General features: G+C 49.4%; 1 protein-coding gene across 12 annotated transcripts in view; it reads left to right on the top strand.

Moving 5' to 3' along the window:
- Iqsec1 (IQ motif and Sec7 domain ArfGEF 1) overlaps window positions 1–23,767 on the top strand; it is a 327,627-nt gene that overhangs the window by 206,917 nt on the left and 96,943 nt on the right. The window contains exon 1 of one of the 12 annotated variants that reach the window (XM_075983493.1): window positions 20,074–20,580. The exons of 10 other annotated variants lie outside the window; for them this stretch is intronic. In XM_075983493.1, coding sequence (XP_075839608.1) covers window positions 20,513–20,580 — 68 coding nt within the window. In that variant the 5' untranslated portion in view covers window positions 20,074–20,512. Of the gene's footprint in view, window positions 1–20,073; window positions 20,581–23,767 lie in introns of those variants that run through there. One more of the 12 variants, XM_075983502.1, reaches the window with a different exon arrangement.

Raw genomic sequence — 23,767 nt, forward strand, 5'->3', positions numbered from 1 at the left:
CAGCAGCCCCTTGCTGTGTCTCTCTGGAGATACCACTACAGTCCGCTAGAGACTGGAAAGTGAAAATGCTCAAGTTCAAGGCCTTCTGCCTGGATTACTGGCAATTCCTGTGCCTGCAGCCGCTGCATGGGGCCTATAAAAGGTAAGCAAATCCTCCTCTACAGAGGGCCTGGGTCATGAGGGCAATGGGTCCTAGAAGGAAAGTTCACCCTGCGTCTGCCCAGCTACAGGACTGTCTTAGCTCAGGATCCCCGCCACTGGGCCAAGAATGTCAGTGGACTTAGTGTGGTCTACTCTGCAACTCGGCTTAACTCCCTCTCCTCTCCTCTCCTCTCCTCTCCTCTCCTCTCCTCTCCTCTCCTCTCCTCTCCTCTCCTCACCTCTCCTTCAAGCCTGCCATTAGAAGCGTTGCTGCAAAGGTATGGCTCCTTGACTGTGCTAGGGTGCAGCACTGCTCAAAATTCTTGTTGCTGGGTCAAGCCAGGGAGCCGGTGAGGTGCTGTGCAGGTCTGACTCCCAGGAGGCCAGTGATGGGAGCCAGGAGTTCCTAGCCTGTAGCCACACTCTGTCCAGTAGCAAAGGCTGCTGTGACAAGTGCATTTGATTGACTACCACTCAGCACAGATTTGCCATGGCAGGTGTGGAGGACATCTGACCTGGAAATCAGAGGACAAAGTTGAAGCGTCTTCTCTCCAAGTGCCACCTGGGGCACCTGAGGTAGTTTTCCTCTTTGAGCCACAATTTCCCCATCAGCAGGGATTTGGACCTGATGCCACTGTAGTGAGTAGGATTTGAGTGTTGCTTCCTGGAGTGACAAGGACTGCAGAGGCTGCAAGCCTGTGTGTGTGTGTGTGTGTGTGTGTGTGTGTGTGTGTGTGTGTGTGTGTTTCTAAATGGATAACTGTGTGCTAGTGGCTGTTTGTATACATAGGAGGGATTATGAGTTTTTGTGTATATCTGTGGAAAGTATATATAGTGTAAATGTGTGTGTGTGTGTGGTCTTCATGCACACCTTGTTTGAGTCACTCATGCTCTGCAAAAGAGAACTGTGTGGCCATGGCAGGGTCATCTGAATGACTGTAGTTACAGACTCTGAGGAACAAACTATTTCGTCTACTCTGGGGAATTAGTTTTTCCTGATTTCACACTCTGTGAAGTCCACGGCCATTAGTATGCATGCAGTTCTGGGAAAGTGTGGTAGCTTCGCTTTCACTCCCAAAGGGCCTTTTTTGGAGGAGGCGCCTAGGGTCCCACAGCCACCATAGAAAGGAAGTCCCCATACTTGGGTGAGTGCCAAGCAGTGAGGCCCATCCTGCATCTGATTACGCCAGCTATATTAGCACTAGGTGCTCATGCCAGGGCCTTAGCACACACAGAACACACAGCTGGAGAAACTTTTGTCTCTCAGGTTCTGTGTGTAGCCCTCCAGGACTGAATGCCCTCTGTGTCCAGGAACACCTGTGCCCGATCCTCACTGTATGTGTGTGTAACATTATTATACTCTTGTTAATCTCAGCAAGAAAAACTCAGAAAGCCCTTCATGAGGGTGATTCAGGACAGACCCAAGCACAGACCCATGCCTGAATGCCTGAGGATTAGAACTAGGTCTCTCTGCCCTCAGCTAGACTGTTATCTATAGCTTCAGACCATATCGATGCCAGGGCTGTGAGGCAGGCAGGGGAGCAGATTCTGTCAGTTGGAGAAGGTATGTGGTCAGAGTCCTGGCAGAGCAGAGGGTCTAGGTCTGAGCGGGGGGTTTCCAGAAGTGACCTTTCATGGCGTAGGCCGTGTCTGAAGGGCTATGCTGGGAATCCCAGCAAAAAGAAAGGCGTAACATGAGACAAGCCTAGGGACTTTGAGAAAGCATGGGGTCTTCAGGACACGAGAAAAGCCACGGGACACCAGGTCCACATGTTTTGCCCTAATCACTGGAGAGCCCACTAAGGATCTTGGGTGTGGCAAGCCCAGGTTTCCACTCAGGACAGACCAAGCCAGCAACAGCCCCTCCCACCCATCTGTGCCCTTTCCTCCAGGGCTCCCAGCCTGCCAGGGGAAACCCACTAACAAGCTTTAACGCTGAGGCAGGAATGGACAGCTGCAAGACTCTGTAGCATGCGGGAGGCCCCCAGGAGGAGCTGGGAAGGCTTACTGCCAGCCATGACATCTGAACTGTGCCTGGGGGCAGGCGTTGGATTTGGTTGCCAGGACAGGGCCTGCCCCAACACTGAGCAATGCCTGTGTATTTAGAATAATCAAAGGCTAGGTGAAAGCATTGGGGAAATTCAGGGAATGAGGTTACAAAGAAAGGCAGGGTGATGGTGTAAATGCTGAGGCCCAGACACCTGCTGCCTGTGAGACTCCATTGTAGGCACTGACTTTCAGTACTGACCCCATGCAGTGGGGGATGGATGGGCACATCCCACTTTCTAGGTGAAAAAACTGAGGTACAGGGGAGAAATACTTTGGCTTTTCTTACAAGACTGGTCAGGAGTGGTCAAAAGGTAAGCACCCTGTTGAGCCAGAGAAGTCCCTTGAGCTCACCTAGCGCTGGTGGCTGTCCACTGTGGTGAGCACCATGCCCAAGCAGGAGTTTAGTCCTCTTTCCATCCACTGCTGACCACAGCCATGAGGGTGTATCAGCAAAGTGGGCAGGAACTTTGGATTCGGGCGGCTCCCGCCTGGCCAAGAGCTTCGGAAAGTCTTTTCCATTCTCTAATGCTCTTCTAGCCATTCTCTAAGGTGGCCAGGTCTGCTAAACCCAGCTCTAGACGCTTTGGGAGACTAGGGAAAAGTGCAGGAAAGTGCTGGAGGCTCTGGACTACTGCACAGCCCCAGGGGCCCTCCTCACAGAGGCTTTGAGCACAGCCACTTGGCATTTCGCCGGATGCCATATTTCCTTGTTTAAAACTGCAACCCAAAACTTAAGAGTATGAAAAGGGTGTTGTGCAGACAATGCATAATTAACCACTTCTAAACACAGGGTGTGCCAGGCTCCCTTGAAGCTGTTAATTATTCTTCATTAGTGATCTTAAATTAATGTAGACTGATTCTGGAGCCCCGCCAGTGGCTGGGCCTGGTTGGAGCTTGTGACTTCTTTCAACCAGAAGCCATATCGAACTGTTCAGGAATGCCTCTGTTTTCTGCTGCTGGGGTGGGGAGCTATAGACTCTTTATCTGTGATAGGAGCAAGGACCTTCTGGCTGGCCAGATCTGGGGGTACTGTTAATAAAGTAAAGCAGATAGGGAGAAAACAGCAGAAGAGCTTTCTGTCCTTTGACTTCCATAGGATGGTCCTATGCGTGCTTCCAATTCTCATCCTACCTGCATCCTAGAACCAGGCCCCAACAGGACCTCAGATCAGTAGCAGGAATTTCCAGGCATGGTTTGGTAACTTGACCATTACAAAATATGGGTTTCTACATTTTGAACTTGAAATACAGAACACTATGTTGTGCTATTTGCTTTAAATGTCTTATGGTAAAAATATGTAACAATAAACCTGCTATTAAGACAAACGAACAAAAAAAAAAACATTGAACCTAGTGGCAGGGCACACCTTTAACCCCAGCACTCAGGAGGCAGAGGCAGGGAAATCTGTGTGAGTTCCAGGCCAGCCTGGTAGCCAGAGTTCCAGGACAGCCAGAACTATAGGCAAGACACTGTCTCAAAAACAGTTTCCTTGTTTCATTATGCTGCCAAAGATGGCCCCAAACTGAGCCCAAAACACCCTTCTGCCTCAGCCTCCAAGTACTAAGAACAAAGAAGTATACCACTGAGCCCAGAAAAAGCCACCATGGTACCCAGTTCACTGTGCTCCATGGAGCATTTTCACACTTGTGCAGCCATTCCATCATCCGTCTCTAGAACTTTCCTAGTTATCCCCTCCCACAGCCCCACATTGCTACTTTCTATTTCTAGGGAGCCCCCCACCCAAGTATTTGTCCTTGAGAGACTGCTCATCTCACTCGGTGTACTATCTTCAAGATCCGTCTGTGGTCTAACACATGCCACAGCTACCTTCCTTCCTAACGCTGAGTCTACTGCAGTTGCTCCTGCCTTGGAGATTATAAACAGTGCCGCTGAATGTGGGCATGCAAGTCGCTCTATAAGTTGTGACTTGCTGCCAGGCCTGGAAGTGAATTCAAGTCCCAGCATTTGCGAGGTAGAGGCAGAGACGGGGCGGCGGTGGGGGGGGGCGGGTAATGCAAGTTCAAAGCCAGCTGAGGATGTGTAGGGAAACCTTGTCTTTAAAAAAAAAAGAAGATGCAATTTGCTTTGTGTATTCAGTATTTTAAGGTTCATTTACTCAATACTGGGGAGAAAATTCCTCATGTGTACCAGGCAGGTGTTCTACCACTGATTTCTAACCCAACCCATTCATTCAATGCTTCACTGGTGAGATCCATTGTGTTGCTATTCATGGTTCCCCTCCATTCATGTTTGTTGGTGTATTGGATTCTGTTACACAGATAGCCCCATGTTCAGAGTTACAGTCAAGGCAGTGATGCATTCTTGCTTGTGCTTCCTGGCTCCTGAGGATGTGTGCAGGACAGTGTGTGAGTGATCACCTTTAACTTTGCTGAGCTTAGCAAGGCCACTTGCTAAAGTAGTTGTGACAGCCCGTGGGTGAGAGTTAGCTCCACATTCTTGCTAAACTGAGTATTAAAAGCCTTGTGATGTTTTTATTGTAAAAGCTAAGAGAAAAGGTGAGATAAAGAGGTGTGTCAGCGGTGTGGAATAGCCCCCGGGACTTTCAGCATTCAGCAGTGTGGAGTAGTGTCCCTCACCTAAGCTTGGTGAGTTAGGGCCACTGCTTCAGCTGTGGGATTCCAGTTTCCCAGGAGAGGAACTTCAAGGGGGACCCTACCCTGTCACAGCTGGCCTTGTAGCCTCTCCTTCGAACACTCTGGTTAGGGGAATGAGCTTATAACGTAACAGTGCTCTACTTCCTTCCTGAAGCCTGGACTTCACAAGTCAGAACACTAACACCTAAGACTGCTCCCCAAACCACGGCATCATACAGGGGCTCAGAAGGCTCACGGGGCATGGCTGGAAAAGGAGAGCAGCAGGACTGTGAGGGAGCGCAGGCACCTCCAGCTCACCAGATCTCAGATCTTGACTCCCACAGGGGAAGTTCTGTCCATCAGGACTGGGGCAGCCCGAGGGTCCATTCAGACTCACGGGAATGCATGCAACCTTTGATGGTATGAACTCTCTCCCTGTCACTGAGATGCAGCTCTTGGGTTTGTGCTGCCTCAATGAATGACAGCCTGTCTAGTGAATACCGCTGTGATGGACTTACGGCATGGTGGAACAGAACTGCCTAGAATGTCCAAGGCCAAGGTTCCAAGGTTCCATCCCTCAAACTGCATGACAGGTATAAGGGTGTTACCATAAAGAAGAAAATAAGGGAGCCTAGAGAGATGGCTCGGCAGTGAAGAGTGCTTGCTGCTCTTCTAGAGGACCTGAGTTAAGTGCCCAACACCTATGTGGGGAGGCTCACAATAGCTTACAGTTTCAGAGGGTAAGTCCATGGCCATCATGGTCAGAAGCAGGGCAGCAGGCAGGAAGACATGGCACTGCAGCAGTAACTGAGAGCTCACATCTTACCTGCAAATTGGAGACAGAGAGAGTCAGACTGGGCCTGGCGTGGGTTTTTGAAACCTAAAAACTGACCCTCAGCTACAGACCTCCTTCAACAAGTCCTCACACCTTCTAATCCTTCCCAAAACAGCTCCACCAACTGGGAGCAAGCACTCAAATATATCAGCCAATGGGAGCCATGCTCATTTATACTACCAGACACACATACACACAGAGACTAACAAATGTGCACACACATACACATGTAAATTTTGTAAAACTTGCCAAAAAATAGGAAGAAGGAAAATAAGACAGTGATGTGGTTGGTTACCCATATTTCAGGCCAGAAAGAAGATTGAGAGCAGAAAGAATAAGTTACTTCCCTGATGTCACAGAGGTGGCATGCAATCAGTTTACCCAGGCAAGGCTGCTTTACTCATTATCCATGCCAATTAAAGCTTCCTGGCTCATGTGATATTGCTGTTGCTGTGGCTACATAACAAATTAATGCAGAGCCATTGGTTTAAACCAACGGTTCTTTTCTTTTGAGCAGGGATTTTGTTCTATTTACTGTCCCTTGGGGCATTTTGAGGCCTGGAGTTAGATTCCTAGAAGCACCCCTGACCTCATCCCCACCCCTCTTTTGCCTCTCCCTGTGATCCAGGCTTCCTCACACCTTAGAGACTGTTATAAAGGGGTGACTGGGAAGAAGAGCCCAGTAGGATCTGTGTGGTCAGACCTCAGAAGACACCTTCATCACTCTGCACTGTCACAAGGCCATGCCCACTGTAGGAGGGCACAGAGACTCAGTACCTCCCGACCTGGATCAGGGTTCTGGTGGAGCCCGTGTGGTAGAAGGCAGGTGGTGGGAGTTTTTAGAGTCAGCCATGGTATCACAGTAAGTGACTTTTTTTGTTTTTTGAGACAGGCTACCTGTCCTGGAACTAGCTCTTTTAGACTAGGCTGGCCTCGAACTCACAGCGATCTACCTGCCTCTGCTTCCCCAGTGCTGAGATTAAATGCATGCACCACCACTGCCCAGCTTCAAGTGACTTTCTTACCATGATGTTCAGGGCCCTGAGATGAAATGAGTTTAGGAAAGTTGCTGATGGGGAGGAAGGGAAAGGGTACCCAAGACCCAGATGGACCTCAGCAAATGTAGGTGCTCGTATCAGTGAGGTTCTACATTCAGACCAAGGTGATTACTGAGGAGAGAGATCACTTCCTCCAAGAAAGGGAAGATGCCAAATTATACTTCAGAGCTGGGAGCTGGGAGAGGGCTTACCAGGCTCATAAGAAAGGCAGTATAATCAGGCAGTGGTGGTGCACGCCTTTAATCCCAGCACTCAGGAGGCAGAGGCAGGTGATCTCTCTGAGTTCCAGGACAGCCAGAGCTATTATATAAAGAAACCCTGACTTGAAAACAAACAAAAAAACCCAGCAAAAACAAAACAAAAAAAAGGCTACAGGCAAGGAAGGGAACAGAGGGTCACAGAGCCACTTGGGAGTTGGGGACTTAGCAGGAAGTTAGAAAAGTGAACTGGAAGCCAGGGCAAGGGAACTCAGCTCTGGAAACTCAAATGCAGAGTCACAGCTCTGGAAAGGCCTGCGTAGCCATGTTCCTTCTCTTGGCTGAGTAAGTCTCAGGATAGTGTGATTATTGGTGCTCAGGCAGTATCCCACCATAAATGACAGCCTTCTGGCTTTTGTGCAGTAACCCTGCTCTATGTGGGAATCCAGAGTCTGCTCACTAGGGCTGAGGAGGGTTCTGCAGGAGGAGTCTGCTGCAGGGCAGTGAAGAATATTTCGGGCTCTTGCCAGCTGCCCTCCCATTTCAAGCACTTTGGCCAGACTTTGACCAATATGTGTTGGAAGTGGGGGCGTGGGCAGGTGGGAAATTCAGTAAAGGGTCAGCTTGACTGACCTGCCAGGGACTGGGAAGAACTGTTGTCCCAGCTCCAGCTTAATGAAGGAATACAAGATGGGCAAGGGTGGAGAGGGGAACCCATGTCCTCTGGAGACACAAGGTCTCCTGGCCTCTCTAGTCTTACCAGCTTACCCAGTGATACACGGAACCAGTCTCTGGGGTGAGGCACTGGGCCAGGCCAGGTTCTGGCACTGTCCTCTGTGTTGGCAATTTCACTGTGGTAGTGAGGTGGAAAGGTGGCATTGAATTCAGGGAGACCTGACACGTGGGGACACTGTTTGCAAACCAAGACCTCACTGAGTTACCACAAAGACACTTTGTTGCCTTTGGCCATTGCCAAGTTGAGCAGCGGGAAGATCATGCCAACCCAGATACCCCGCTGGTGCAGAGAAGAACCCTTCTCCTGTTGGGGCCTGTTGTGTATTGAATTGGCATCCTCCTAACTTCTCGTATAGGGGTCATAACTCCAACTCCCTCAGAATGTAACATGGTTTGGAAATCAGTAAAGGGGACTTTTGCCTGCCTGCCCATCAGCTGGGATGTCATCATTTTCTTGCCTTTAGATGCTGACTGAACCATGGACTCTGGGGCCTGCTCTTGTCAGTTGTGTGATGTTGTAAGTGGGTCAGGGGATGGGTGAATGCATAGATACACAAGGGTATAGACATATACATGTGCATATAAATATAATTGTGTTATACTGTCTACAAAGCAGGGAGAGAGGTTGCAGAAGAAACAGGCTCTTCTGGCACCTTGGTTTGAACTTCTGCAGAACTTGGAGGAAAGGGGTTTTTTATATCAACCTCCAGGCTGTCCTGGAGCAGGGTCATTATGAAGAGCAGAGCCCTGCCTCTTTTCCTTCTGGAATCAGGGAAGCCAGAGATTGAGGGGCGACATCCAGTACCCACCTTGTGGCAGAAAACAGGAGGGTAAGGAAGACCAAGAATGGGGCTCATCCTCCCAAGATACTTACCTCCCACCCCCAGGATAACAGTGTTGCTTCATTAAGGGGCTGGGCCTGCAGGGCCACAGTCACTTTTTCCAGCCCCCTACACTATTGCTCTGGGGTTGGGACATGGACTTGGGAAACACATTCAAGCCATGGTACAGTCCTTCCAAACTAGTCCCAGGCCTCCGTCTCACTCTATGAAATGGGCATGAGGCCCCATCTCCAGTTTATGCTGAGGCTGTGGAGCATGGGGCACGTATACAGTCCCGATCAGCAGAGTCCACGTGCCCTTGTGTGTGCAGGCAACAGGGAGACGGTAGAGCGTTTGCCCAAAAATGGAATTTAGGGGGGATGCCAAAATACCCAGCCACCAAGTAAACAACACCATGGATTGAAGCAAGCACAAGCTGTGGTTTGTCTCACCACCCTATCATTGTGTAACAGGAACAGTCAAGAGGCCACCAGTGTCCAGGCCTGAGACCCTGTGTGCCTGCAGGACTGGCTTCTGAGGATGATGGTGACATGTGAGCAGATCCATAGTGTAGGCTGTTCAGAGCTTCACTAACTCAGTTCCCTGACTCAGAGCATGAGAAGCACCTTGGTGAGTAGTATATAGGGGTGCATAGTACATAGAGGTATGTGGTACATGAGGTATGTGGTACCTAAATGTGCACAGTATAAGAGATATGTGGTGTCTGGGTGCTTGATCTACAGGCATGTTATGAGGGTGCACATTTTCCTTATGCATCAGACTCCAGTGGTCCCAAATCATGTTCTTGCTGACCCTAAGGTGACCCATCTGTGTCCTGCAGGACCAGGGAGACAAGCCACAAGGAGGGTTCCTTGTGTAAGGCTATCCATCTCCATAGGATTAGTTGACTGTTGTCTTTGGAAGGCCACTTTGGAAATTCACGCTGCCTTTAATATTTGTGTACTTGGTAGACAGGAATTGGAAGGGGGCATGTCACTAGGTCAGCTGACAGCTCTCCTGAGGTTCGAAGAGGAGCTGACCTCCTTGAATCAGAACAAATGTCCTGCTGTGATTATGTCCTAGTATGTTCTTGCTTTTGGAAAGACAGCAGTAGGGGCTTGGAGTGGCTGACTGACTCTCAAAGGTTGAGTGTACGTGTGTACATGTTTATGTGTCTGTGCAACAATGATTCATATGGCAAAACATTGCCCAGGGAGAGAACCCAAGAGGAGCTGCCCTGGGGCTAAGCTTAGCCCTGAGTCTTCTTGCAACTTTTTTGATGCACTTTAAAAAGCTTGCAGTAGAGGGCCAGCAGCACCTGCTCTTATTCTAGATGCTGCTGGAGCCCTATGCCTCATACCTCCTCTCTCTCAGGAAGCCCCAAGGCCTTCCTTGTCACCTTGTCTAAGGTAGTGCCACTGTCCGCTCCCCATCCGTATCACTCTGCTTTGTTTTCTTGGTTGCCTTCTCCACCCTGGCGAGATACCTAACTTGGTTGCTTAGCACCTGTGTCTTTTGCCCACCATTTCCTGATGTCAGCTCCAGGAATAATGGATGAGTTAACTAGTCTAGGTCCAGAACCCGGAGTCTGGTCCTACCCTTGCCACATGTCCTGCCCTCATGAGAACCTTGGTGCTGTCGTCTGTACCCAGCTAGGAAGCTTTTGAGTTGTACAGAAAGCTCTCAACAGCTACAGAGGAGTCTCCCACTAAACCTTCTCTGCCACCTGACAGGCGACTTCAAGCTCCTCAGCCAGGTTAGGATGGCCCTTTCCCTGCGTCTGGCTGGTCACTGCTGTCTGGTCAGCAGAAGGTGTGTGACCTTCTAGGAGATAGCTGTGATCATGGCCATCAGCAGTGCACGGAGGTGGCTATAGTCAGGGAAGTCAGCAGCACGTGAAGGTGGCTATGGTCAGGGAAGTCAGCAGCACGCTGGCAGGAAATGTATCTGCTGAAACTCAGTAGCATCTTCTAGTTTTCGTGGTAACCTTCTACTTGCAGCAAGGATACTAGTTTTTCCACTGAGAGGAGGGAGGTAATGTAGCAGGCTTTCTTGAACGGCCAACCCCCAAATCATGACATGGAGACATTATCAATTATGAATGCCTGGCCTTAGCTTAGGCTTGTTTCTAGCTTTTTTTTTAACTTAAATTAACCCATTTCTATTCATCCATGTGCTGCCCAAGGCTCATTTACCTCATCTATGTACTGTCTTGCTTTTCTGCTTCCTCCATGACTGGCTGGCTGGTCCCCAGCTGGCTGGCCTCTGGATGGCTGACTCTCCCTTTCTCTCTGCCTGCCAGCCCCACCTATGCCTCCTCTGCCTAGTTATTGGCCATTCAGCTTTTTATTAGACCAATGAGATGCCTTAAGCAGGCAAGGTAAAACAGCAACACATCTTTACATAAGTTAAACAAATGCAGCATAAACAAATACAACACCTATTTGCATGGTTAAACAATTATTCTATTCCACAACATTTCCCCTTTTGTCTAAATAAAGAGAAAAATTTTAACTTTAACATAGTAAAACTTTATACAGTAAGAACAATTATCAAGTAAGAATTACATTTACAATATCCAGTTCATTTGTATTTAGCAAATTCAGAGAAAATACTCCATTATTTCCCTTATCTTGCTGAGTCCAAAGTTTTGTACCTCATTTATCTTTTAACATAACTAAGGAAAACTATAACTATAATTATCTAGTCGTCAACTCCATCAAAGACTCCAGAAGGATATACTATTACCTGAACAAACAGGAAGTACAGTGCAAACCACTTCCAAAACTTCAGAAATGACAGACATCTGGATGTCTTAGGCAGTCATCCAGGGTTCCTCTGCAATGTTGAGGCATCTATCATCAGCTTACAGGCCTAGAATACCTGGCAGACTTTTCTATGAAGCAGAAATTTTGAAGGACTGTTCTACTTTGTCTTGGCAAAGTTCAGTAGTCACTTTCCTTTGTGTCCTGCATGTCCAGTTTGGACAGTATACTGTCAGCAGTATAAGGACAGTTTCTTGCCCAAATGACTAGCTTCACCACAATGAAAGCACACTCCATATGGAAGGTAATTCAATGCCCATCACCCTTTTATGAAGTATATTGGTGCTACCAGGAGCAGACGTGTCTCACTGTCATGAAAAGCCTTAGGTTATTAAACATCTTAAATGTCATATTCTGTAGGTCTCTGAAGCATTTGAAGATCACCTATCTATCTAAAATATATCTATTTAACCTTGAACATAACCTAACTCCAAGTTTGATTATTATAGATGAATAACTACTAAGCTGAATTTCTTAATTATACATTACATTTTAAAATGAGCTGCAAATACACAATGCCTCAAACATGAGTAGAAACATACATACAGTATAAAAAATAACTCAAATTTGTTTTTTTTTTAATTTTTTGGGTTTTGCGAGACAGGGTTTCTCTGTGGCTTTGGAGCCTGTCCTGGAACTAGCTCTGTAGACCAGGCTGGTCTCGAACTCACAGAGATCCGCCTGCCTCTACCTCCCGAGTGCTGGGATTAAAATCGCCCAGCTAATAACTCAAATTTGTATCAATATACCAAAGTCCATACCAATGTAAAATATTTGAGGTTAATAGTTGTCTTTTTTTTTATCCTATATTCCTATAACCCTCTCTAAATATTAACAAACATCCATGACCCACCAAATGACCACAAACCACCCTATCTGCTTCTTGAGAATGTAGGCCTGTGTTCTCTAGACTGCTTCCTGTTGTCTGGGGTCATCTTTAGGTAACCCTGAGAAAACTGAGATAATGGTCTAGTCCTGGGAAAACTAGTTGTAACATTTGTTGTCAGTCTCAGAGCTGTTCCCATGCAGAGGGATTACTGTATACGTCACCTGTCTTGTAGTTTTCCTTAGTTTATTATTTTATGTCTGTAGCCAAGATTTTCAGGTATCCTCTGCTCAAACCTGATCTCTATTAAACTTAAAGGAATCCACAGCCTTTCATTTCCTGTAGAAACAATAGTATAACCCCTGTCCCAACACAATTTAAAGACACACCTAGAGTATCCAGACTGGTTTAATTTAGCAGTACCTTTTACAATCCAGTGTCTCTCAGCAGCTGTTGTTCACTTATCAGCATTCAAAAACTTTAAAGTCAACACAACACCATACATATGGTTGTGCACTATGTGTACACAACACCAGATTCCATGTGTATTTCCCATCTTTGTATTGTCTTTTTCTTTCATATTACTTTACTCTCTCTTTAAAGACTTTATTATTTTTTTAACTATTTTTTTCTGTGACTATCTATACCCATTTTTTCTATGACTGCCTGTACCCATTTTTTTCTTAAGCGCCTAAGCACATTTTTAAGCACACTATAACCTGTTGAGAGTCTTAAACTCACCTTACATCTTTGTGCTGCGGCTGATTAAGCCCCGCTTGGATCTATGAGAGCCGAGCTTTATAATGCACAGGCCTGGCTGAGAGCTGCATTTAACCGCCCCAGCTCTAGGAAGTTGGTGTTTTCGCTGTAGCAAACATTTTTACTTAGCTTCTTGTTTCTGCTTAACGTGCCAACTGCTCAAGTGCTGAACTGCGCCTCTGTACACTGCGAGCACCGGGCCACTAGGAAGCCAAGTCATTTTTTCCCCCAGATTTCTCAGGCCCACATAGAAATATTGTTAAGTTGGGAGTGTCACTCCAGCCCCTGGCATCCATCCCAGCCCCCTAGCCTGGGAGTTGCATTGGTCTGGACTCCAAATCCCACCGTGCCAGGTCCCACAGGGTATGTAAGTGAGCTCCCAGAAGAGGAACACGTGATCCCAGGTTTGCAGTGTTCTCCAGTTTTTCTGTCTCCCCTGCCATGCTCTGAGCCACCCAAGAGTGCTGCAGTTAATAAAACATGGGCATTTTAATTCGGTTTAATCTGTTTTAATTGGATTTCTCTGTACCGGCAGAGTGGCTCGTCTTAGAATTTTTCCTAACAAATATGAGCCCCACATTGGGCACTAAATGTAACAGGTTTTCTTGGATTGCCAGCCCCCAAATAGTGACATGGAAGCTTATTATTATTTATAAATGCACAGCCTTATCTTAGGCTTGTTTCTAGCAAGCTTATTTTTTAGCTTAAATTTTCCCATTTTTATTAATCTATATATTACCCCTAAGCTCATTTACCTCATCTGCATACTGTTCACCCTGCTTTTCTGCTTCCTTTGTGTCTGTCTGTCTGGTCCCTGGCTGGCCCCCATTTTCTCTCTACCTGCCAGCCCCACCTATCCATTCTCTGCCTAACTACTGGCCATTCTGCTTGTGTTCCACTTTCTAAATCAGTTCTAAATGTCACCACCGTCACTGTGGGTTTTGTTCATTCTGATCAGGTGGTGGAATACACAAGGCTCTCCTCTCTTTGTTTTCTCCCTTGTCTTTTCTCCCTTTCCCTCCATGTTTCTCTGCACCCTTCCTTCCCTTCCCTCTCCCAGGGTGAGGTGGAATAACCAAGGATGGCCTTGAACTTGAAAGGGTGTTCCTACCACAGCCTCCTGAGTGCTGAGATTCTAGGCTTGAGCTGCCCTGCCTGGCTTTTTTATTTTTATTTTTTTATTTTTGGTCTCAATCTTCACATGTTGCCACCTACCTTCAGAGCATCTCACCTTCAGGACCGGCAGGTCATCTTCTATAGATGTGTTTTAATCTGTCTTCCTGTTTGGGTAGCTCCTGCCAACAGGAGAATAGGAGAGGGCCCAGTCTCAGGCTGATGTTGGAAGTGAAGTGGTTTTAAAATAAAACATGAAATCATTAGGGTGGTCCACTGAGAGAATCAGTGTCTGAGGGTACCAGAAGAGCTTCTGCCAACCAGCTGGCCTGTGCAGGTGAGTGTGTGTGTGTGTGTGTGTGTGTGTGTGTGTGTGTGTAGGGGGAGAGGGAGAGAAAAGGAGAGAGAGAACAGAGGATGGGAGAAACAGGAGACAGGGAGGCCAAAGAGGAGGTGAAGTCCTGGGGAAGACACAGCAGCCCTCTTAGAAGGGGACTTTCATGCCTACACACACACACACACACACACACACACACACACACACACACACTCACTCCAGAATTCCTGTCCTGGTTCCTATCCATCCAGAAGAGTAGCTTTCCTCTTTTATTTACGAGTGGACAATAAAGTGAGCAGTGCTGGCAACAAGCTGGAGTAGGGCATGCCGACACTGAGAAAGATTCCCATTGTGACTTATAAGCCGTGTTGCATGGTGGCTGTTTTAGAGAAAAAAAAAATTTTTTTTTCGAGACAGGGTTTCTCTGTGTAGCTTTGGAGCTTGTCCTGGAACTAGCTCTGTAGACCAGGCTGGTCTCGAACTCACAGAGATCCGCCTTCCTCTGCCTCCTGAGTGCTGGGATTAAAGGCATGCACTACCACTGCCCAGCTTTGGAGCAAACTTCTTAGGCTCAGTCCTTAGATATATTATTGGAACAACATATGCATATATCCAGACGTCTCTAACACTTTAGTCTCTCTGCTCTATAGCAAAGTAATAGAGCCACTTCCTAGCATTGTGTGGGCCTTGTGAGTTTGCAGCATAGAACACTGGCTGCAGTGAACAGGCAGTGAGTGCTCACAAGGAGAGTATTAAATTTGGGCAGTCAAAGCTCAATCCCTGGGAGTTTCAAAGAGCTTCAGGTGAGGGGCAGTCTGTAGAGTCAGAGCTCCCTAATTCATCTTGAGAAGGATGCCCCTGCCTTACCACTTACGATTGGCTTGGTTTCCATAAGGTCACTGCCCTGGATTCATCTTTCTCCTTGTTTGGGGGGTGAAGGTACAGGTGGGGAATAGGCTCTGAGGACCTACCTCATGGCTGTAAACTCAGCAACATGACAGGACCAGGGTCTCAGAGCCAGGGTCCTGTCAGCAACTGGACCTGCAGTGTTGTTGTGTGTGACCTTGGGCAAGTCATAGCACCTCTCTGAGCCTCTGCTTTCACCCCTAGCAGAGAAGAATTGGGTTAGGGCCTCTGTTGTTTGGGTTGTCTTTGTTCCCTGTGCAGAAGATGGGGAGAACCAGAAGGGCTAGCTTGTGTTTCCACTGAAGGCTCATGGAGGACCCTGCCTCCCAGACTCTACCCGCTGCCATATCCAGCTAGGCCTGGGCTCTGGTTCTGACCTGATACCACGTAGAGGTTGTGGTACCAAGTTCCCGAGTGACCATGGCCCAGGACTAGCGTATGCTCTTGGCTATCTGTGCTCCTGCTCTCTCCCAGTGACAAAACTCCATCTGATCATGCAATTGTCCTCAAACTTCCTGCCTGTCCAGCCCCTAGGGACAGCTGGAAAATAGCCTAGATGGTGGTGAGTAGGCCCTGGCTCCAGGCCCCACCCCGGATCTGTGCTAGGCAGGTCACGTCCCCTCTCTGGATTTCTGTTTCCTTGCTGGCAAAATGAAAGGCAGAGGAATCAAGTGGAAGAATTGCTCATTCTTTAATCCAGCTGCTACTTCTCTCCAGCCCCTGCTCTGCGCTACCTGCTAAGCTAGGGCAGGATGAACTGAAACACAGCCTCCTCTCTACCCTCAACTCTCCCGACACAATGTTTTCAGTTGCAAAGTGGCCCAGAAGGGCCCCAAGCATCCTTAGAGCTGGAGCAATCAGGGGTGACTTCCTGGGGGAGGAGGCACCTAGATCATCTTGCAGGTGACTAGCTTAGATGTTCATTATCTTGCTTATTATTTCCCAGAGCTGTGAAGTGAAATAAGGATTTACTGTCTACACCTAAAAATCCCTTCTGTTATCCTCACCCTCTGAGCAGGATGTTCCCCCATCATCCTTCCTGGCGTGGTTGTTGTCTGCCAAGGTGTATGATTCCTGAGCTGAAACATGCCCTCAGGCTCCGTTTCTAGTGGCGAGCACTTCTCAGGGAACAAATGGGACATTTTCTGTGCCTGGGTGGTGGCGACTCCACGGGCCATATGAGTCAGGGTTGATGGTGAGGGCAGCTCTCCGCAGAGTTTTCATGCAGACCTGCCCTCCTTCCCCACCTCATGCTGTGCTGTGACTCCCCTGTGCCTTTCTGGGGATCTAGGGAACACTCCTTCCTGAGCACCACCCACCCACAACCTTCAGTCTTCTGGGACAGCCAGCCCTCATGGAGTACATCCCGTCCCAGCCCACACTGTCCTGGGCCATAACAGCGAGCAGTAACCTCACATCGCCAGGGTCACTCAGTTTTGTACTGTACTGTGCCTTGTGCCAGGATGGTGGGATTCCTGCTCCCACACTTCAGTGGGACAAACTGAGGCCCAGAGAGGCATGGTACCTCTGATATGGACAAGGAAGTCCAAAATGAGTAAAGAGTCCGTCCTGCCCCCAGGGACAAGCCTCTGCAGAAGTGGTATCCATGGTCAAGATATCTTAGTGCGTGTCCTCTTTCCTCATCCCTAACATGCCCCAGGCTAGGGATACAGCCTAGTACAGCGTGCATGGTCTCTGGGTTCCATTCCCTGAACCGTGGAAGAGAGAGGAGGGAAAACTGTTACAAACTGCCCAGGCTGGAGGGCACAAGGAAGCCAGGTATGGAAACGGTCAGCGAGTCCATCATGACCCGGATCATGCTATTGGGTGCCCCCTGTGACAGCTGCTGCACCACTCAGCTCCCAGGCACAGTGAGATAGGTGCCTGTGGATGTAAAAACAACTCCCAACCCAGGCTGGACAAAATGGTGGTCAGGGGTCTGTGGGTGGAGAGCAGTAGCAGAAGCATGTACAAGGTCCAGCCCCAGGAATGAAGGAAGGGGCCCCTCCACTGAGATTGCCCCTTCTGGTAGACTTACTAAATTCCTCTCTGTCCTCAGTCTCAGCCTGACTATCTTCCAGGCACTCTCAACTCTTCAGATAGTCCCCTGAAGCCCCTAAGGTGAGAAAACAGCCTTCAGAGAAACTGGGGAGGTGGTGGTCATGGGAAGCCATGCCAGTTCTAGGCCTGGCTTACTGGCAATGAAGTGGTCAGATGTAGAACTTGTGGTAAGAAAAACAAAGTACAAAGAAGGATGCAATGGAGCCCAAGCTCTCTAGGGATGTTGATGTTAGCCCCCCCTCATGGGGTCCTAGCCTCTGGTACCTAACAGTGGCAACCTCTGTCTGTCTGACTATTTTGGGGGGCACAAAATGCTTCCTGTGCTCTCTAGCAGGTAGCTGCCCTGGCTGGCATCTGCTACAGAGAATGCCTGTAAGGTGCACTTAACAAATCCCTGTACCCCCAGCTAGTGACAAGTGTCCATGGTGCAAAGTAAGCCTAGGATCAGAGCATCTGTGGCTGAGCTAAGGGGCTAAGTAGGAGAGTCAATCCTGGTGGGGGACAATACAGATTCTTAGCTGTGGATAGAAACCTGGGGACCACAAGAGATACAAAGTGCTGAAGAGAAGGCTGGGAGGAGACTCAGTAAGGGAGAGATAGCTGCTGTGGCAATTGACATCTCTTTTTCTTGGGTAGTGTGGGTACCAGAGGCAGGCCTAGGGCAAAGGGGAGAGGGGGGATGCTGGATAGAGGGATGGATGGGAGGGTGATAGATAGGTAGATGGAAGATGGGTAAATGGATGGATGGAGGATGGGTAGCTGGGTTAATAGATGATGGATAGATGAAGGATAGTATGTAGATGGACTGATGGAGAGTGGGTAAGTGGATGAATAGGGGCTGGATGGTGGAAAGGTGAATGGATGGTTGGTAGGTGAATGATGAGTGAATGGGAGGATGGAGGATGGGAGGATGATGGGTAGCTAGATGGATAATGCCTGAATGAAGGGATGATGAATTAGTAGATGGAGATTAGATTGGTGGGAAGATGATGGATGGATGGATGGATGGATGGATGGATGGATGGATGGATGGTAGAAGGAAGGAAAGGGAAGAAAAAGGAGAGGTAGATAAAGGGATAGACAGAAAAGAGGAAATCAACAGATGAAGAACACATTGTGTGGTGATAAATAGGAGGGAGAGAGGGAACAGGAGATGATTTGGCTGTTAGCCAAGAACCCACAGGGGGTACACTGGAGAGACAGGTGCCCACGTGAGCGATAGAGAAGTGTAAACAGGCTTCGCCTCTACCCATCAAGTGCTGAGAAAGCTCAGCTACGGAGCGTTCCCAGCAAGCCCTGTGTATGCTGCTGAGAGTCAGAGAGTGAGGCGGGACTGAGAAGAGCCAATGAGCTCTGTCTCCGAGTTTCCCTCTGTCAGAGGCTCCGATGCGTGGGTAGCCTTAAAGGGCAGTAAGCCTCCTTCCACTGGTGTTCAGTAGAGGCTGGCCAGGCCTTCTTTATTGTTGCTGTTGTTTTTGTTTGTTTGCTTTTTATCTTTTGAGACAGAGTTTTTCTGTGAAACAGTCCTGGCTGTCCTGGAACTAGCTCTGTGGACCAGGCTGGTCTTGAACTCACAAAGATCTGCCTGCCTCTGCCTTCCAAGTGCTGAGATTAAAGACGTGAGCCACCACCTTCCGGCTCTGTGCAGGACTTCTTAAGAGCTCTGATGTCATGCAGGGCCTGTAAGGATGGTTTATGAAGTTTCCTGTGGTGAAAAGACAGAGGTTTTTGTTTCGTTTGTTAGTTTTGTTTTGATTGATTTGTTTTAGGGTTTTGTTTTTGTTTTTTGTGTTTTTTTTTAAATTTTTATTTTGCTTCCAGAACCCCACAGGGAATGGACAGTCTGCAACTATGGGATCTCTGCCGTGGGAATCAAGCTGGAATGAAGGCAGGACAGTGATGTGCGTAGGCCAAAGTCAGAGCCCAGGGACAGGAAGGCAGAGTGGTGTCTGTGTCTAGGTGGCTCCGCCCTGAGCCTCCAGAGGCTTGGTGCTCTGGTGCCCACTAGATGGAACAGTTATTTGCTGGTCTTGGGCGCCCTGCCCTCTGGGGTCTTCCTGGGGGCTGTGGGTGAAAAGAAGCCCTCCAGTGGGCGGTAACCTGTGAGTCACTGTCCCTAGGGGCCCTTGCCTGGGAAGCCCCAGCTGCCAGCCCTAGGCCTGGCCCTGAGCAGCTGTCAGGTGGGTGGGGCTCCATCTGGGCCCTAGTCTGGAAAGGCCCCGGGGGCCCAGACCCCCATGGTCCACTGCCTGGAGGGGCCCAGCCTCACCCCTGGCTCTATAGAAGGTTGGTTGGCATTCAGAATCCAGCGTCAGTCACTTAGACTCAATTTCCTTCCCAAGCCTGTGACCTGTGTGCCTTAGTTTCCGTGCGTGGTTGAGAAAGCCATTGAAACCCACTTTGTGGGCCATGGAGAAAAGTGCGTGCTTTTGCTCATACCTAATGGGAATTCCTCCTTGTACCCCAGACTCCTAGAGCTCATGGAGTTCAGGGGAACATGGCAGAGAGGAGAAGACACAGCTAGTGACACGTAACAGAGTGTGACTTGGCTACAGCTGGGAAACTCTCAGGGCCCAGTGGAGTCCCTGGGTGCAGGCTGCTGTCCTAAGGCAGAGTCCCAGCCAGTTTGATCTTCTTTTCCTCTATCCAGGCTTCTTCCGGAACCAGGAGCAGAGCAGACCCTTCTCAGTCCTGCGGGCAGGGCTGTAGCCACAGGGTGGTGTTGGGTTTAGGCCTCTGGGGACTGGTGGAGGATGTGGGCCCGCCCTCGTCTCCACAGCCTCCCTCCCTCAGTATTGCCTCTCCAGTCCCACCCTGTCCTCTGGACTCACAGGGCTCTGGGCTCCCAGAGCCCCCACTTTCCCTCACAGTGGACGCCCCCTCTGTCCCGCCCCAGTGACTCACTGCTCCCCTGGCCCTCTGCCATTCCTGTCTCTTGGCAGGCAGCAGGCGCAAGGTTGTGCTGAAGCCACGGGGTGTGGAGTGTGAGGGACGCTCAGTCGCCAGGGTCTGGAGCTCCGGTCCTCCAGCAGCAGCAGAGGCCAGCCAGGGATAGCGCCGCCAGGAACCTGCAGTGGCCTGGGGGAGTCAGGGCCTTGCCCTCTCCCTTTCTTTGGACCTTTTTGCTTTTCACTGTCATGAAGAAGGAAGTGACCTGAGAGAGCCCAAGACAAGAGCCATCCCCTGACTGGGAGGAGAACCAGGATCCAGGGCAGTGGCAAGGACCCCCAGCCACTGGACCCCGCTGATCCAGGCATGAAGGGTGATGGTGGTGCTGTGTGGGGCCTCATGTGGAAATACTGCATCTCCGTGAGGACCCTCAGGTACCAGGGACAGGGTGTGGAGGCGGCTTTGCCCTAATGGGCTAGGTGAGGGACCTGTGTGGTTTGGAGGTCTGGGAGGGGGCAGAGATGGAAGACAGGAAAGGCTGAACCTTGTACCCTCCAGAGAAATGTGAAGTCTAGTGGCAAAAGGAGGGAGGCAGGAAGGAAAGCAGACCAACTCTCAGGGCTTGCACTGGCTGTGCCCCCTGGGGAAGGCCACTGGAGGTACAATGAACAGGAGGCATAAGACACCACTGGCTTTGAAGTGGGACTTGGGTATCTCCTCCGCCCCCTAGGCCTGTTATGCCTAGGTCAACAGTGCCATACTCTCTCCTTCAGTGTGTAGTGGGGTGACAGTTTCTCTACTCTCCACATCAGTCCCCTCATGGCAGGGAGTAATGTCCAGGAGCAGGTGCCAGGCTGGCCCCCTCAGACCTGTGTGTGCACTGACCCAGTCTCTGCGGTGAATCGTCCTTTCCGAAGAGGCTTTTAGGATTCATGTGAGGGTTAAATGTGACCCAGCCCCGAGTGCCAGCAGACACTAGCTAGTGTCGAGTGTGTAATTACCACAGCCACTGTTAGATCTGTCACCCTACCTCTTCAGAGGTCTGTGGGAGGTACCTGGAAGGTGCCCATTTAGAAAGAGTGGAAGAAGGTTGAGCAGGACTTTAAGAACCCTTGGAGAGACAGACCACCTAGGAACAGGGTTCACCTGGGCATGGGACTGGGGGGCAGGGGTGAATACCTGGGCTTAGCTCTACCTTCTGCCACATCTGATAGGACTTGTCTGGAGTAGGGAGCCACAGGATCTTAGGCAAGGCTGGGTTTTCTCCTCTGAAACTGGAACCATAGGGGCTGTAATTTGCATGTAAGAGGACCTAGAAGCGCCACCCAGTGGGGATATACCTTGTGTTTTGAATTTCTCCTACTAGTGTGCATTTTACTTAAAGAGAATGTTTCCTAAAGAATAAAGTAGCAAAGAGTCCTTTCTCTTTCCAGGCTCTGCTGTATCTGGTATATCAACCTCACAAAAATCCCCTTCCTTTGCCTATATCCTCCCCGCTTCTCCTCTTTCCTCCACAAAATATTTGTGCTATCATATAAGAAATACTAGTAGCAAAAAAAAAGCATAATTCAGAATAAGATGTTGTATTGATGATAGCAATGATGATGAACAAAACAGAAGTATTCAGGAACCTGAAAGCTGAGGTAAAACCTGCTGAGCTCCCAGAAGCCCAGGGAAAAGGGGAAATGCAACTGCCCAGTTCACGCCCACTTTAATGTGAAGCACATGTACAGTAGCCACAGTTGCTCCGCTACAAGGCGAGCCTGTCTAGAGCCCTGGATGGTGGGCCTTGGGCCCAGACAGATTTATAGTTTCCAGGCCAACAGTGAGAGAGAGGCATTCTGCTTAGACAAGGATGCCAACTGGTTGTGGGAACCAAAAAGCAAAGCAAAATCCAGCCCAGGAGTGAGTCACTGGGCCACCTTCTGCTTTGGTCCATGATGGACCCCCTTGGGTGGATAGTTCAGAAACCAGACCAGGCAGGGCTGGAGGCAGGGCCCCATCAAAGTGCCTGATGTTTTGGTCACACAAACTGCAAAGGGTTTTCCTGCCTCAGTCTTTCCTAAGGTCTCTAGAGGACCCTCAGGAAGTGTTCAAGAATGTGGTGGGCCAGCATGGAGCACTTCTGAGTAGCTGTTGATACAAAGGGTTGCTCTGTGCCTCAGTTTCCTCGCCCACAGAATGGGAACATTGTAGAACTTCCTGTGGGAAGGTGGGAAGTGCTTGTGGTCACTGTAGTTTGTGCTGATAGGTGGTTACTTTCCCTTTGGTGATGAAAGAGCAGCTTGGGGTGGGTGTGGCGCTGTGATCAGCACTGAGTTTGCCCAGTCCTATATGCAGCCCCCATGGGTACCATGTGTCCTGTACTCAGCTAAGGAGGATGGCTCGAGGGTGGGCAGTTGTCCAGGAGCAGTGTATTCTTTCCAGATACCCGCCTCCCATCCCCAGAAACCCGAGGCCACTCCTCAGAGCCAGATATAAGGAGAGCCAGCCCAAGCAGGCTCCAGGGCATTCTCAACCCATACTAACTGCCAGGGGAGACCCAAATCCACAAATCTGTGGTGGGGCAGAGCTGGCAGCCGCTGGGGAACAAATTGGAGGGTTGTGATGGGACAGCACATACTTTTCCACTTGCGTCTTCAGATTCCCCTCTGTATGAGCCTGTCACCCCTGGCTGGGTCCCACTCACATCTGGAAAAGCATGAGGTGTACATAGAGCTCTTGCTGCTGCCGGCCCTGGCTCTCTGCCAAGGCGATCCAAGGTTCCAAGGCAAGGTCTCTGTGAGGGCCATGCCGGTTCTTTCTGACTCCTAGTGCAGGGCCATCTGGGTCCGGTGCCCAGGCACTTGGAAGATGTATCTTTATCTGTTGGGAACTTTGCTAGGCTGTCTCCACATCCAGGGAGAGAGGCAAACTGAGCCAGTCTCCCGATTAGTGTGGACTCTGGTGAATAGTGCCAGTGGAGCACATAGCTATGACCCTCCCCTTTCTCTCCCCTCCTTTCCTTGAGTTTAAGTGGGGCCTGAGGTAGTGGGCAGAGAGGAAGAGGAGGGGCCCACTTACGTTAGAAACTTGGCTTAGCCTTGTAGAAATCACTTTGGAGACTTTTGGAAAGCAGCGACAGGTTGCCTGCAAGCTGGTCCCTGTGAGGAGGAACCTGTAGCTGTCGTTTGTCAGCTGTTTTATTGTGTGTGTGTGTGTGTGTGTGTGCTGGGGGGGGGGCTGTTGTTGTTTTGTTTTGATAACTATGCTCTCTGGTTGCTTTACCAATGAGCATCATCTGATGACATTGATACTGTAAGTGGCCTTCAGCAAATGCTCAACCCATCTCTCCGTGGGTTGCCTTTAGCTTATACCTCACCAGAGCTTGTCCTCATCAGGCTGTATTCCCAGCCTGTCCCCCGCAGGCCATATCCTCAGTGTGTCTCCTGCCAGGCCAAATCTTCAGTGTCATAGTTAGCTTCAGTTATCAAATTGGCATAAATCGAGAGTCACCTGGGCAGAAACCTCAGCTGAAGAATTGCCCAGATCAATTTGGCCTGTGCCCATGTCTGTGGAACATTTTCTTACTTGCTAATTGATCTAGGAGGGTCCAGCCCACTGTGGTGGATGTCACCTTAG

This window comes from Microtus pennsylvanicus, chromosome 8 (assembly GCF_037038515.1).
Source record: "Microtus pennsylvanicus isolate mMicPen1 chromosome 8, mMicPen1.hap1, whole genome shotgun sequence".
NCBI lineage: Eukaryota > Metazoa > Chordata > Mammalia > Rodentia > Cricetidae > Microtus > Microtus pennsylvanicus.